This window comes from Lynx rufus, unplaced genomic scaffold (genome assembly GCF_022079265.1).
Source record: "Lynx rufus isolate CCGP_SWC_20201006 ecotype Redwood Valley unplaced genomic scaffold, mLynRuf1.p SCAF_6, whole genome shotgun sequence".
Taxonomy (NCBI): domain Eukaryota; kingdom Metazoa; phylum Chordata; class Mammalia; order Carnivora; family Felidae; genus Lynx; species Lynx rufus.
The window spans coordinates 103,996,977-104,010,962 of record NW_025814878.1 but is presented as its reverse complement, the minus strand read 5'-3'; the positions used below and the strand labels follow the sequence as shown (position 1 = coordinate 104,010,962).

General features: G+C 56.7%; 1 protein-coding gene across 3 annotated transcripts; it reads right to left on the bottom strand.

Moving 5' to 3' along the window:
* Positions 1-581: 581 nt before the first annotated feature.
* AARS2 (alanyl-tRNA synthetase 2, mitochondrial) lies at positions 582-13,427 on the bottom strand. 3 transcript variants are annotated; one of them, XM_047102635.1, is made up of 22 exons: positions 13,185-13,427; positions 11,737-11,928; positions 11,056-11,201; positions 10,663-10,830; positions 9,959-10,103; positions 7,554-7,699; positions 7,239-7,347; positions 6,860-6,898; positions 6,645-6,756; positions 6,017-6,150; positions 5,439-5,583; positions 4,981-5,153; positions 4,714-4,827; positions 4,484-4,624; positions 3,735-3,872; positions 3,547-3,656; positions 3,288-3,396; positions 2,872-2,994; positions 2,541-2,651; positions 1,883-1,966; positions 1,659-1,769; positions 582-1,288 (listed from the first exon to the last, which is right to left on the bottom strand). In XM_047102635.1, exons 1-22 carry the CDS (start codon positions 13,425-13,427, stop codon positions 1,124-1,126), a joined length of 2,958 nt encoding a protein of 985 aa, XP_046958591.1. In that variant the 3' UTR covers positions 582-1,123. The 3 variants fall into 3 exon arrangements, with proteins under 3 accessions (XP_046958591.1, XP_046958592.1, XP_046958593.1); XM_047102636.1 differs by lacking the exon at positions 1,659-1,769 and having other exon boundaries at positions 13,185-13,420; XM_047102637.1 differs by lacking the exons at positions 582-1,288; positions 1,659-1,769 and adding an exon at positions 2,137-2,264 and having other exon boundaries at positions 1,892-1,966; positions 13,185-13,420.
* Positions 13,428-13,986: the final 559 nt, after the last annotated feature.

The window sequence follows — 13,986 nt, the reverse complement described above, 5'->3', positions numbered from 1 at the left end:
CCCTGAGGTCCTTTCCTTCATCCAGCAGCAGAGATTTGGGAACAGAGGTAGAACTCTGGCTTGGCCCTGAGTGGATTCATTCTGTTAGGGAAGCAGGGCTTCCTCCTGTTCTGAGCGGCCGGTTCTCAGCTTCAGCTCAGGCTCAGGGGCAGGTGCTCTGGCCCCTGCTCTCTACAGACCCCATCACCTGCCACTCTCCCAGCTCATGGTGCCTGCTCAGCTCCCCCTCAGGGCCCCTGAACTGGCTGAAGTCCTCAGCCTGGAGCGCTCTTCCCTCAGAGACCCTCGTGGCTCATACCCTCCTCTCAGATGCCACCTCTGGGGGAAACAGCAGTCACCCCCACCCTCCTGATCCCTGTCCTGCTTTCTCTGCAGACCTCATCACTGCCTTACATCCTCTTCCTTCTCTTTATCACGTATCTTGCTACTAGACAGAAGCTCCGCCAAGTGCAGGAAGTTGTCCCTTTGGCTCTCACCACATTCTCAGCAACCGACCAGGGCCTGCTGCGCATTTTCTCAACAAATCACCAGGGCCTTCGCTAAAATGTGAAGTCACTGTTAATGACACAAGTGACACCAGAGAGGGTGTGCCCTGCTGTAATGACTTTCATAAGACAGTTCTGGATCTTGGTGGCCAGCGAGGCCTTTGTGGGTGCCCAGGCTGGCACGGAAAACCTGTTAAACACCCGTGGCGAGGAGGATGGTTCTGATTTGGATGATGGGTGACTGTTCGATCCAGTGTGAGGGATCAGCCGGGTGATAGAGCACCCTTACCAGGTTGCTGGGAGGGGAAAGCTGTTCTTTTTTAAGCAGAAGAACTTCTGGAACTTCCTGGCTGCAGTGAAATACTTGTTGATGAGCACTCACAGCCAAGACAGTCCATGGCTTCACATTTATCCAGTGGGGGTGTGTCTCTGGGCCCACTTCTGCCTTCCAGAACCCCAACTCCTCGTGTCCTCACGGGGCCTGGCCCAAGGCAGCCCCCTAGGGCTCAGCTGCTTGGCCTCCAGTCTTTAGTCCTTTGCTTCAGCCTCCGGGGAGGTTCTGCTGGCTCCTTCAAGGGTTCCTGGCACTGGCCCGTCGGCAGTCTGTCCAGTCTATGTGAGTCCCTGGCGAGCCCGGCTCAGAGCTGGTTGAGGGCGTAGGCTCGGGCTGTCCTGAGGGCAGCTTCCAGGTCAGCCGTTGTTCCGGTGCCCTGAGCCACCACTTGAGAGCCCCAGGCCTTGCCCCCCATGTGGCTGCATACCGCCAGTGCCCAGGCCTCTGCTGTGAAGGCTGGTGTGGTACCCTGGGAACCAAGAGAGAAGGGGCAGTGATGCAGAGCAGCCCTCCCCACCAGCGCCCACTCCATCTACCCCTTGAGAGTGGCATCACAGTGATTAGTCAGGAGATAGGAGAGCATGGGGCTGGGAAAGTGTGTGGAGGTTACTGAATGTCTGCTACTTGTTTGCAAGGGATGTGTGGCCTGGATGGTCATAATTAGGGACCACCACGGTGCCTTCTCTGGTGGGGGGCTGTGGTTAGGGAGGAGACGGCCCTGTCCCCGTCCTGGGGTGTCCTCCTAGATCACCTCTACCCAGCCTTGGAGGAATCAAAGGTGTGCAACTGGAGAGCTGGACCAGGATGGGTGGGTGGGGCTGCTCTCCTCCTTCCCTCACCTGGGCCACCTGACAGGCACACAGCACGTGCCCCAGCGGCTGGGGGCTGAGCAGTAGCACAGACGTGCGAGGCGCCCGCTCACACAGCTGCCGTACCACCTTCACCAGCACCTGGGCAGGGAAGGGCAGACAGTGAGCCCACAGCTCTCTGGACTCCCAGCTACCTCCCAGCCAGGACCTTCCCCTCCCCAGACCCTGGGGCCACCCCCAGCCCCCACACTCACGGAGAGGGACTCAGTGGAGACTGTGTCCACAATCAGGGGCCCCTCTGAATGCCGCCGCAGCAGCTCCTGGGTTTTCTGTGCAGCCTGCAGGGCAGGAAGGACGGCACGGGGATCAGGGTGGAAGGCAGCCGGGCCCCACTTCCGAACCGAGCCCCCGTCCAGAAATCCCCTCCGCCAGCAAAGGTCTTTGGCTTGGAGGAGAGGTGCCAGGGGCTCTGCCTCAAATGGCCTGTGTCCTTCCTCTTGTCCCTCACCTCGTCCCTTTCACCACAGCTCCAGGCCCCTACAAATAGGCCACTGAAGGTGAAGGACTAAGGCTGGAGCACAGATGGACGAAAGGGGGTGGGAGGAAGGCAGATCCACGGTCAAGTGGCACTGGGCGCTGAAAGGCGTAATCAAGTCAGTCAGCTTCCTAGAGGGCGAGTCTGAGCCAGACTTGGGAGTTGAAGGACAGACACGGTTTGGCAGAGAAAGAAGTGGGGGAAATGGCCTGGTGGTGGCACCCAGCTGGCAGGAGAGACAGGAGCTGCACCCCACCCCCTGCGTCAGGCCCCGTGCCAGGTCGCGAAGCTTCTCCGTGTGCATGCTGGAGTGCCTCTGCCCCTCGCCAAGTGTGCTGGGTACCTGCCCCCGTGGGTACAGCCGAACCTCCTCTCACCTGCCCCGTTTCTAGCTTCCGGATGGCAGTGTTGGCACGTCGCTGCAGCACCTTCAGCGTGGCCTGCAGCTCCCGCCGCTGCCACTGGGGCATCACCGCAGTGTCCACAGCCTAAGGCCACAAACAGTACATCAGCCACGCCCCTCCCAGTCTCGGAGCCAGGAGCCAGCAGAGCAAGGGAAGAGATCACACCCACCACATCCCACCCTGCAGACAAACAACAAATATCTAGGCCAGCAGGAGTTCCAGAGGAATTGGGGGAGAGACCGAGGCATGGGGAAGAGGGCCAGGAGAGAGTGGGGAACAGCTCCGCGGCAGCAGTGACCCTCACATCAGTGAGTCGTCCCATGTCCTTGGATAGTCGCTGAGCCTCCACCACATCCTGGCTGCCCCGACTCAGCCGTTCTGCCGCGGCTCCTACCTCCTGGGCCAGAGCCTGGCCCACCTCTCGGGCCTGCCAGGAGGGAACGGGATGCTCAGAGCTGCTCGGCTTGCTGTCACCTCCCCAGGACAGGGGGGCTCTCGACCCACTGCTAGTCAGGGCCAAGACAGAAATACTGAACAATGAGGCCCAGTCAAGGCACCAAATAATCACAACAGATGCCAGCTGTTGGCAGCGCACATGTACCAACACTGGTTCTGCTGCTGGGCATTCCCCGGCCTGAGAGTTTCGGCCATGTGTGCTCCCTCCACCCCCCACCCCCCGTCCAAATCCGGTGGCCTCCTGGACCCTGCCGGCATGCCAACCTGCTGGGCCTGCTCCCCGGTGACAGCCAGCAGGCGGGTGGTGCCCCTGGAGAGCTGGCGCTCCCCAACGATGACCAGGTCCCCTACAGCCCCTGTGCGCAGCAGGTGCCTGTAGGCAGAGGGAGGGAGAAGGAAGTCAAGGGGCATGGTGGGACGGAAAGGAGCAACCTAAGCTCCAACCCGGGGGCTGGTGGCTCCAAAGACCAAAGGGTGAGGATCTCAGGCCCCGGGCTGGGGCAGGCCGAAAGGAGTGACTCACGTCCCACAGCACAGCTCCACAGAGGTATGCAGCGCAGCCTGGGAGCCGAGGTCCAGCGCCTCGGCCACGGGCACCCCCACTGACACCACCCGCACAGGGTCTGGGTATACCTGAGGAGGAGAGGGGACCAGTCTGTTCACCAGCCCGTGAGGGGCAGGCAGTCTCACCAAGGGGCCTCCCCAACTCACCTCATCCAGAAAGCGCAGGCCAGGGACGTGGGCGGTGCGTGCCAGGGCCACCTCCTCCATGTACACGGCCTCATCCTGCCCCACGGCCTCCTGCACCGTGCCCTCCACTGCCCGGAGCTGCTCTGGGGTCAGTGGAGCCTGGTGGGGTAGGGGGAAATGGATAGACCGACAGGCAGTTAGCTGCGTGCCTGTAACCAAAGCAGTAAGAAGCAGTCCGTGTTCACTGACTCTCCTCAGGTTCTCAAACAGTGGCTAGCACCGAGCAGGTGCTCAATCAACCTTTGTGGAGTAGACAGTTCTTTTCCTTAGAAAGCTGTTGGGAATTGCAGGCCTCTCATCAGACACTAAAAATTGATGTAACAGAAAATGCTGTTCTGTACCGAGGGAGCTCACCACAAGGGCCAGCCTAATGGAAGAGAAACACAGGATGGGGTAGACGCAGGTGCAAGGACAGAGCTAGATGTGTGAGGAAGGAAGGGTGACAGAGAAGGGAGGGCAGCTCTGCTTGAGCAAGAATGTCTTGGGTGACAGCGGGAACAAGGAAGCTGGGCGGCCGGAGGTTTCAGAGGCTATCTAACCTGACCCCTCACTGGTGCAGGATGCCGAGATGAAGACGTCCCTCACGGCCTCACAGTGACTGAGCGACAGGGAGCCTAGGTCCTTGGACTGGCCAAACTCCCCCTCCCACCGCCCCCCTCCCCCCGCAAGCCACCAAACTACCTCTTTTTAAGCCTTTCTGTCTTCCTCACCTGGGTGGCCACATCGAAGCGCAGCCGCTCGGGGTTGAGATGGGAACCTCGCTGCTCCGTGCCGGGGCCCAGGGTCTGCCGGAGTGCCCAGTTCAACAGGTGGGTGGCCGTGTGCTTCTCCATGCAGCCTAGACGCCAGGCCTGAAACACTTTTGTCACCCAGAATCCTGGGGGGTAGGGAGAGTCAAGAGGCTGCAGGATATTCTAAATATCAGGGCTTGGGGCCTTACCTCATCTACATGTAGCTGCACCTGGTCCCCAACCTTCAGGCCCTCAGGGGCCACAGCCTCGTGCAGGATGAAGCCTCCACAGACCTGGGCCCGGGGCACTGGGAACAGTACATCCTGGGGAAGGGCAGGGGCCAAGGCACTGGAGCAACTGCTTGTAGCTTTTCCCTCCCCTTGGCTCCCTTCCCAGGTCGGGTCTGCCTTCTGCAGAAATTAACTTGTCTGTGTGTGTGTGTGTGTGTGTGTGTGTGTCTGTGCATGGGGGCTCACCTCCTGCCCCACCCGCACCAGGTAGCCTCGGTCTGAAGCCTGACCCCCCTGTTCAGCGTAGAAGTTGGTTTTGTCCAAGAGAAGGCCACAACGCTGGCCTTTCCCCACAGAGGCCACAGCTGTCCCGTCCTCTGTATATAGCTGGAGCACCTGCGCCTCGCAGGTGCCAAACTCTGCCAGGAAGAAGAATGGTTATCAGTGCTGGGCAGGGGTGTGGGCCCTGGGCCGTTGGTGTGTACCTTACTTGAAGCCAATGGGCATGTAGCTGGTGGAGGGGCACTTTCAGGGGCCACAGCGACCCCTGGTGGCTATAACCCCCTCGCCGCCCTCCCCACCCCCCCCACCCCCGCCCCCCATGAAATGTATAGGGCTGGTAGCAACCCTCACAGATGTCCCTCTGTCCCTCCCAGAAACCGCCAGGGACGCTTGTGGCCACCAGCCTCAGTCCAGCCTCTCACCATAACCCCCGCTGGGTCGAAGAGAGTAGTTGTACTTGGGACTGTCGTCAGTTGGGGGCACCCCTTGGCGCTGCAGCTCCCCCAGTGCGTGGACATTCAGCTGCAGTCCCCGCTCCTGAGCTGGCTCGGCCTGCCGTGACCGGTGCTGCAGGATGGGCGCATGCATAGGGAAGGGATACACGGACAGTGCAGTGGGACCTGAGCCTCCACAGAGCCCTGCCCCTGCCACACAGCTGTGTAGACTCTGCAGCCCCTCTGGAATAAACCCTCGGGGCTTGGCTGGCTGCTAGAGACCCTGGGCTGGCTGGTGAACCACCCATCATGCAGGGTCTCAGGATGAGGCCCCCTTCACCCACCGCTCCCCTCTCTAGGATGCTGTGCTGGCCTCTCCCCATTCCTGGTTGTGTTCAGTCCACTGTATTAGAGTTCTCCTCTACAGGCTGTGGGTGGGGCCTGAGGTGAGGGGACAGACCCTGTCTCCTGTTTCCCTCAATAGCTGCAGCTCCTCCCCCAGGAACTCAGGGCTGGGGAAGGGACTGTCCCAACAGAAGCCTGCACAGGGGTGCCCCAGCGTGTACCTGGGCCTCCTCCTGGGCCAGCCGCGCCAGCCCAGCAGAGTCCAGCCGCACCCCCTTCTCCTCCAGCATCAGCTCTACCAGGTCCAGGGGGAGCCCCAGGTTCCCGGACAGCGATAAGGACCAGGCCACTTCAGCTTTGAAGAAGGAAGACAAAGGGTGTTCAGAGGGGAGGGCAGGATAGACTGAAGGGGAAGAAGTGAGGGAGAAATAAGGGCCAGGGCTTTTCCAACCACGCAGCAGCCACCAGGTACCAAGCACAAGTGTCCTCTCCCTACACCCGGTAGGTCCAGGAGAGGGTCAGGCTTTAGGCTCAAAGGCCAGAGCCAAGGGTAGCCCAGGAGACTCCCTTGTCATCTGTCATCTCAGAGGAGAAGGGAAGCTCATTCTCGGGATGAAGCTGGCCTTGGGAAGCAGACTGATGGCAGGGCCAGCTGGACAGAAGGGAAGTGGGGAGAAGGAGGGTGGTGTCCCGCCACAGAGAGATGTGGGTGTTGGAGACAGTGCAGGGAGAGGGACATGGGGAGGAGGGTCTGCATGCTAGGCACACGCCTGCCTCAGAGCTCTGTCCTCTTCCTGCCTTGGTTCACCTGAGTGAGCCCCCCACACCTTGGCCAGGCCGCTCACTCACCAGGGAACAAATCAGAAGGCCCCAGGCGCCTCAGGGTCTGATCGATGATGTGCCGACCCCGCTGCAGGGAGGCCAGGAAGGCTGCCTCGTCTTCTGACACCAGGTTGACTATCTGAACAGGGGGCAGGGCGGGACTGGAGCTGGGCCTCCTGGAAGGGAGAGCCGCTCTCCACCCCTCTCTTGTCGGCCCCTCCCTCCCCATCCAAAGCCAGTACCTGGGCTGAGTGCTTCCGCAGTTCTGGATAAGCATCTCCCTGGGGGAGGCAGAGGGCTGAGAAGGTGTGAAAGGCAACCTCCCCACCCTGGACCTCCCTGAGGACACCTGCCTTGGAAGCTCAGCTCTGGCTGATGGATGACAGACTCAAACAGGGAATACGGACAGAAGGGGGTCCCAAACTCAGAGGCTCAGAAGCCAGGGCAGGGAGGCCTCCTGAAGGCTCCCTGCTTTTTGGATTCAGTCTTAGCTTTCTCAGCCTGACAAGACCTGGGGCTGGCCATTTAGGGTGGGGAGCCTAGGCTGAGGGCACCGTCTAGGCTCAGTGGCAAGCTTCTTGAGCACCCGGGGAAGCCCAGAAGAATAAGTTCTGCCCTCACCAGGGTCTCCACCACTACAGGCACCAGGCTGCCTAGGAAGCCAGGTGGTGCCCGCAACACCTCTGTAGAGAACCGCACAGCTCGACGAAGGATCCGACGAAGCACCAACCTAGAGGGGTTCAGAAGCCAGATAAGAACCGCCTGCAACCCTTGGTCAGCAGTATGGACAGTGGGGAGGACGAGGTTCAGAGCGGGTGCTCTCATCTCAGAGCCCTCTCCCTTCCCCCACCCCTCCTGACCCACCTCTCCCCTGCAACACCCCCCACCCCCTGCCCTCGCAGCCCTGCCTCTCTGTGTAGCCCCTGCCAGACTCACGGGGCACCCGACATTCCGGGGCAGACACCGTCGGCGATGCAGACGCTGAGTGTGCGGATGTGATCAGCCACCACGCGGTATGCCATGTCTGTGCGCCCCTCGTCTGCTGCTCCTACCCGACCCAAGTAAGGGGGCACCCCGCAACCCTGGAGAGCGAGAGACAAGGAGACATGGCTGCTGGTCCTGCCTGATGTGGTCCAGGTGGGGTGCCCTTCATCATCTCTAGAGCATCTGCCCTCACCCCTAAAGCTGATCACATCTGGAATGACCTGGTTGGAGAAGCTTCAGACATAAAAGGGAGTCAGTCCCTGCCCTCCCAGGGCCACATTCAGCACTCACAACAATCACAGCTGTGATCATTTACTGAATTTCTACCATCAGAACGGGGAGGGTGCTTGAACGAAGCGTTGCCTAATATCCAAAACATCCTGCTCTGGGAGGTATTACTAGTCTCGCTTTAATGAGGAAACTGATAGGGCGCCTGGGTGGCTCAGTTGGTTGAGCGTCCGACTTCACCTCAGGTCACAATCTCGCGGTTCGTGAGTTCGAGCCCCGCGTCAGGCTCTGGGCTGATGGCTCAGAGCCTGGAGCCTGCTTCCGGTTCTGTGTCTCCCTCTCTCTCTGCCCCTCCCCCATTCATGCTCTGTCTCTCTCTGTCTCAAAAATGAATAAACATTAAAAAAAATTAAAAAAAAGAAAGAGGAAACTGAGGCTCTGAGGAGCTGAGTGGCACAAGGCCACACAACGCATCAGGAGCAGATCTGAGATTTGCACCGGCCTGACTCCACTGCCCACATCCACTTCTCCAGACTTTATGGGGGGCAGGGAGGGAGGTGTAAGCTGTGCCTATGTGTAAGTGCTCCAAAGCAGATGGCTGATTCATCCAGCTCTAAACCTGTCTCTTCCCTGAGCTTCCTCCTCTCAGTTAACAGTCCTGCCATTCACCACACTGCTCAAGTCAAAAACTAGAGAGCGAGCCTTGATTTTTATTTCCCTTCCTCATCCAGTCTGTCACTGGGGACTTTTGCTCCTGTCCTGCCTTTGTGAGATCTTTCAAATCAATGACTTTTCTCCACTTCCACAGCTACCAGCCTCAACCATGCCCTCCTGTCTCCTCCCTTTACTACAAAACAGCCTCCCAATTGGCTTCTTAGCTTCTTCTAGGTCTCCCTCCAGCTCATCCTTCACGCGGCAACAAGAGGGGCCTTTAAAAGTGTCAATCAGATCATGCCCCTCCCCCACGCAGAACCCTTTTCACTACACTTAGCATAATAGGAGCCCCACTTTGGACTTCAAGGGCCCAGAAGGTTGGACTTCTGCCTTCCTTTCTATGGTAGATTGTTTGCAAAAATGGCCACAATCCTTCCCTCTTCAGTGTGCTTGCCACTTTACAACGAGACCACAGCTGCTTCCCATCCAAGGATAGAATCTATTTCTCTATCCCTTGAACCTAGGCTAGCCTTGCGACTTGCTTTGGCCAACAGAATGAGGTGGAAAGGACACTGTCCTGAGTCTAAGCCTCAAGAGACCTGGTGTGCTTCTGTTCTCCTTCTTGGAACTGTGCTGCCTTGGGATGGGAACAACCCTAAGCTAGCCTGCTGCTTGACAGACACACAGCCTGGTCACCCCCATTGCCCCAAACAGCCAGCCAGCCAGTCCTCGAACTACAGCTGCCTAGCAGCTATCTATAGGTGTTATGAATGAACTCACAGAAGACCAAAAGGTTGACCCAACAGAGCCCAGCCAGCATTGCTAGCTCACAGACTCATATGCTAAATGAATGGTTGTTATTTTAAACTACAAAGTATTAGGTGCTTTGTTACACAACAAAAGCGCAGTCACACATTCTCCAGCTACATCCCAGGTGATTCTACTCTGGCTAGCTCTAGGCCACCTTTGTGTTCCTTTCCTGCCTCAGGGCCTTGGTACCTGCCATCCCCTCAGCCTGGAATGAGCTTCTTGTGGCTGACTCCTCCTCTTTCAGGTTCCAGCTCAGAGATCACCTCCTTGGTGAGCCTTCCCCAAACACTTCATCGAAGATTCCTCTCCACCGCCCCCCCTACCCCCACCACAGTTACTATCATCCATGTTTACTACCGGGTCACAATCTGCAATCTGGTTCAAATCTGCCGTCTTGTTCTTTAATACACTTACTTATTTATCTCTTGGGCTACAATGTAATCTTTTCTACTAAGCACAAGGGACTACACACAAAGTAGGCACTAAACACCTATTTTTTGAAGATGCGAAGGAAGGAAGGATTTGGGAGCAGTATCAGGCAATAAATACAAATCCCAGCCTCATGTTTGACCCTGCTATCCTTGGCTGGGCAAGGTTTCCACATGCAGGAATACTCGGAGTTCTCAACAAAGCGCCAGCTTCTGGAAGGGAAGAGGCCGGCTCACCTGCTGAATGGCGTCAAGCAGCGGGGAGAAGAGATCAGTGTCGTAAGTGGAGCGCGTGCCTTGCAGCACGGCCACCAGCCTTTCCAGGCCCATTCCCGTGTCCACGTGCCGCTGGGGCAGGGGCTGCAGGCTTCCATCTGCCTCTCTGGCCAGGGAAGGTGTGCAAGGTGAGGCCCCACATGGGATTACTGGGGTGAGGCAGATGCCCAAGTGCAGCGGAGGAACGAGGAGGGGCTGACAGTGGGAGGAACCGGAAGGCGGTATCCACCCCTCTCCCACAAAGGCAGACAGTGATGGCCTTGGGTCCTGTACTTTCTCATAAAGGGTGATCTCCACCCTCACCCCTGCTTGGGCCCTTGCCTGGACCCACACATCCCCTTTCTGGGACAGAATGCTTTGCCCTGAGAAAGAGACATGTCAAGGCTGGGAGAAAATCTTAGAGACCACCAGGCTCCGTGCCATCCAGTGATGAGAGAACAGAAGCCGGCGGACAGCAGTGACTAGTTGAAAGTGTCACGAGCAAAGACTGGGGTTAAATCAGTTATTACCTGAAAAGTGTTTAGAAATGTACCTGGCACACAGTAAACACCATTTAGGTGTTTTTTTTTTTTTTTTTTTTTTATAAGAAATGGATCAAAGTCTCCTGAATGCCACCTTGCCCACTTCTGGCCAGGGATTTTCCTTCTGCTTCAGCACCCCATTACCTGTTGTGTTGAATGAAGACCAGATTCCACAGCTCCACCAGCTGGGGGGCTCCCCCTCTCCCAGCCAGGTCATAGTGGATCTCCGTGCAGGGCCCACAGGGGCCAGTGTTCCCCATTTCCCAGAAGTTCTCTTGTGGTCCAAAGGAAAGCACATGACTGGCACACACCCTGACAAGAAAGCCAGGCGGGTGGTAGGGAGACAGACAAACCTGGAAGCCAGAACCCTCTCTGCCATGAGAGCCTCTCCACCAAGCTCAGCAAGAGGAGAAACAGGGCTGACCCCAATCTGTTCTGGGAGCAGATGCTAAGACTCTGATGACTGATGCTGGTACTCTCCATTTGCCAGTCCTCTTGCCCTCTGGAAGTGGACACAAGGGGCAGAGGCAGACTTACCCTAAGCTGAGCCAGATGTCCCTGCTCTCCAGGTCTGGGTCCAGCCCTGCCTTGGGGTCACCACCGAAGTAGGAGACCCAGAGCCTGTCTTCAGGGATCCCGTAGACCTGAGTCAGCAGTTCCCAGGCCATGCGGCAAGCCTCCTCCTGCAGGGGAAACCCACATGGGGTGGGAGGAGGAAAATGGTGAGAAGAGGGCCCCGCTGAAGCACCAATCAAGCCACATGAGTTCAGCCCTCAGCTTAACACAAAATTCCACTGCCCTCCTTGTTTCCAGAACAAACCATGACCATTTCTGCTTGAGTTTTTTTCCTGTCCAGAAAACTTCACCCCTCCTTTAGATCCTTTCCTTCAAGTCCCACTCTCTCCATGAAGTTGTCTTTCCACCCTAACCTGGGATGATTTCTAACTCCTGCATTTTAGTATTTGTCTGATCATTTATTCATTCAACAATTACCAACCAGCCATTAGGCAGGAGGCACAGTCCTGGCACTCACACTTACAATCCAATTAGGGAAGTAAGACACAGTCTCATCATACTTGTTCATCTAGCACTTTGCCTTCCTGTGTAGTATGAGCCCTGTCCAAGCAGGGCTTAGGAGTGGAGACAGGACTCCTCTTGAGCCCCTTCTTGGTTGACCACTGACCTTTTTTCTAACTCTAGGGCTTCCTGGAGACTCACCTTAAAATATTCACCCCCAAAAGCCCAATTGCCAAGCATCTCAAAGAAGGTGTGATGGGAAAGGTCTCGGCCCACATCCTCCAGGTCGTTGTGGCGTCCTCCAGCCCTCACACATTTCTGGCTGTTGGCCACACGTCGGAAGCCTGCCATTTCGCTTCGTGGATCCACGGTGCCCAGGAAGATTGGCTTGAACTGGAAACACACGAAGGTCCCAGTTCTCACTCCCTCCGTAGACGGGAGAAGTGGGGAGTGGGGTGTTCAGAGTGAAGGCTGACTGTGCCCCCGAGAGTGCAGTGTGGTCTTGGCTAAGGGGCAATCTGGAAGCCTGGAGGCACCCATCTCTGATGTGTGTGGAGCAGACAAGAGGTAAATAAATCAGGAAACAGAGATACGCTGCTAGTAAATTAGGCAACATAAAAGAAGGAGGACCATGTTGGTGGCGGGAAACAGGGCACTGAATGGCTTCATTCTTCATGTCAGCTTCTTTAAACCACACCCAATAACTTCAGTATAAAACCAAGACCACAGGGCACTGGGCATGCCTCACAAACTCAGCATTTAATAGCCTCTACGTTTGGGGTGCTTGGGTGGCTCAGTCGGCTAAGCTTCTGACTCTTGATTTTAGCTCAGGTCATGATCTCACGGTTTGTGACTTCAAGCCCTGCATCAGCCTCTGCGCTGACAGCATGGAGCCTGCTTGGGATTCTTTTTTTTTTTTTTAATTTTTTTTAATGTTTATTTATTTTTGAGACAGAGAGACACAGCATGAGCAGGGAAGGGGCAGAGAGAGAAGGAGACACAGAATGTGAAGCAGGCTCCAGGCTCTGAGCTGTCAGCACAGAGCCCGACGCGGGGCTGCGAGATCATGACCTGAGCCGAAGTCGGCCACTTAACCGACTGAGCCACCCAGGCGCCCCAAGCCTGCTTGGGATTCTGTCTCCCTCTCTCTCTGCCCCTCCCCACTTGCTCTATCTCTCTCAAAATAAAAATAACCTTAAAAAAAAAGTCTCTACGGTTAACCGATTCCCCCCTCCTTGCTCATTTTACAGGTGAAGACAAATCTAGAGAGGGTAAGTGGTGCTCAAAGTCAAAAGCTTAGAGAATACAGTCTAGCACATAAAATGTGCTCAACAAACGTTTATTTAACGAATTAGTTACCTTTATTTACAGCATGAATAAATGAAGCCAGACTGTCCCCACCAGTCTGCCCCCAGAGAACTCCACACTCTCCATTCTCGGACCTAAAACTAAATCCCAACCCAAGCTCCGAGGTCGGGCCCTCCCCAAGCCCTAACTTGTGCCCCCAACGACTTAGCCTAACAACAAACGGCCCTTTCCTCCAAAGCCAAGAGCTCCGCCCCTCGCCTCTTTTGCCCAATCCCGCAGCGCCTTTCTCCCCGGAAAAAAATCACAAACTCCGCCCCCGCTCAGGGTGGCTCAGCCCCCACCTGGTTCATGCCCGCGTTGACGAAAAGCAAACTGGGGTCGCCGCGGGGCCGCACGGAGGCGGACGGCACCAGTCGGTGGCCGTGGCGGTCCCGAAAGAAGCTCAGGAAAGCGTCCCGAACGGCCGTGGCCGAGGCTGGAGGGGGCTCGGATGAGAACGGCCTACGGCTGAGGCCCCCCCACAGAGGCGACCTTCGAAAGGCCCGCCGCAGTCGCCCAGCTGCAGCTGCCATCGACGCCGCCATCTTAACTCGGGGCAGTAACTTCACGGGGTCAAGGGGCACCGCGGGGATAGAAGGTGGCGTGGAAAGGAAGCCTCGCTCTTTGTACAGCGGCCCCTGGCGGTAGGAGGACTCAAGGCAGCCTCTGCCGCTCGGGTAGAAGTGATTGGGAAGGGGACGTCAGCAGTAGGCTTAGCTAGCACAGCTGCCTGGCACATAGTAGGCCCTTAATTCATTCGTCATTACACAAATATTCATTTAGAAGCTACTAGTGCCAGGCATTGTTTTAGGCTCTTAAGGTATATTAGTCACAACAAAATCCTTTAATAAAAATCCGTGCTCTCCAGAAATCTAAATCATAGTAGTAATTGTCATGTTTATTAATTAATTTTGCAAGGTTACAACTGGAGTTGCAGTGAACAGGCTTGGATTCAACGTCGTGTGTGTGCGCGTGCACACGTGTGTGTGTGTGTGTGTGTGTGTGTGTGTGTGTTTCCAGGCTGAGGGAAGAAGGCAGAGTGCCAAGGGAGGTAATATCAGCATCCATTCAAGAAGCATTCAATAAACATATTGAATATTAACT

Excerpts from the sequence above, each read along its gene's own strand:
- AARS2 (XM_047102635.1), bottom strand. The coding sequence starts at position 13,427 with ATGGCGGCGTCGATGGCAGCTGCAGCTGGGCGACTGCGGCGGGCCTTT. Across the intron at positions 2,995-3,287 it reads CCGGGGAGCAGGCCCAGCAG|GCCCGAGAGGTGGGCCAGGC; the intron begins GTTGGCATGCCG and ends CCCTCCTGGCAG. Across the intron at positions 1,770-1,882 it reads TCTCCACTGAGTCCCTCTCC|GTGCTGGTGAAGGTGGTACG; the intron begins GTGAGTGTGGGG and ends TTCCCTGCCCAG.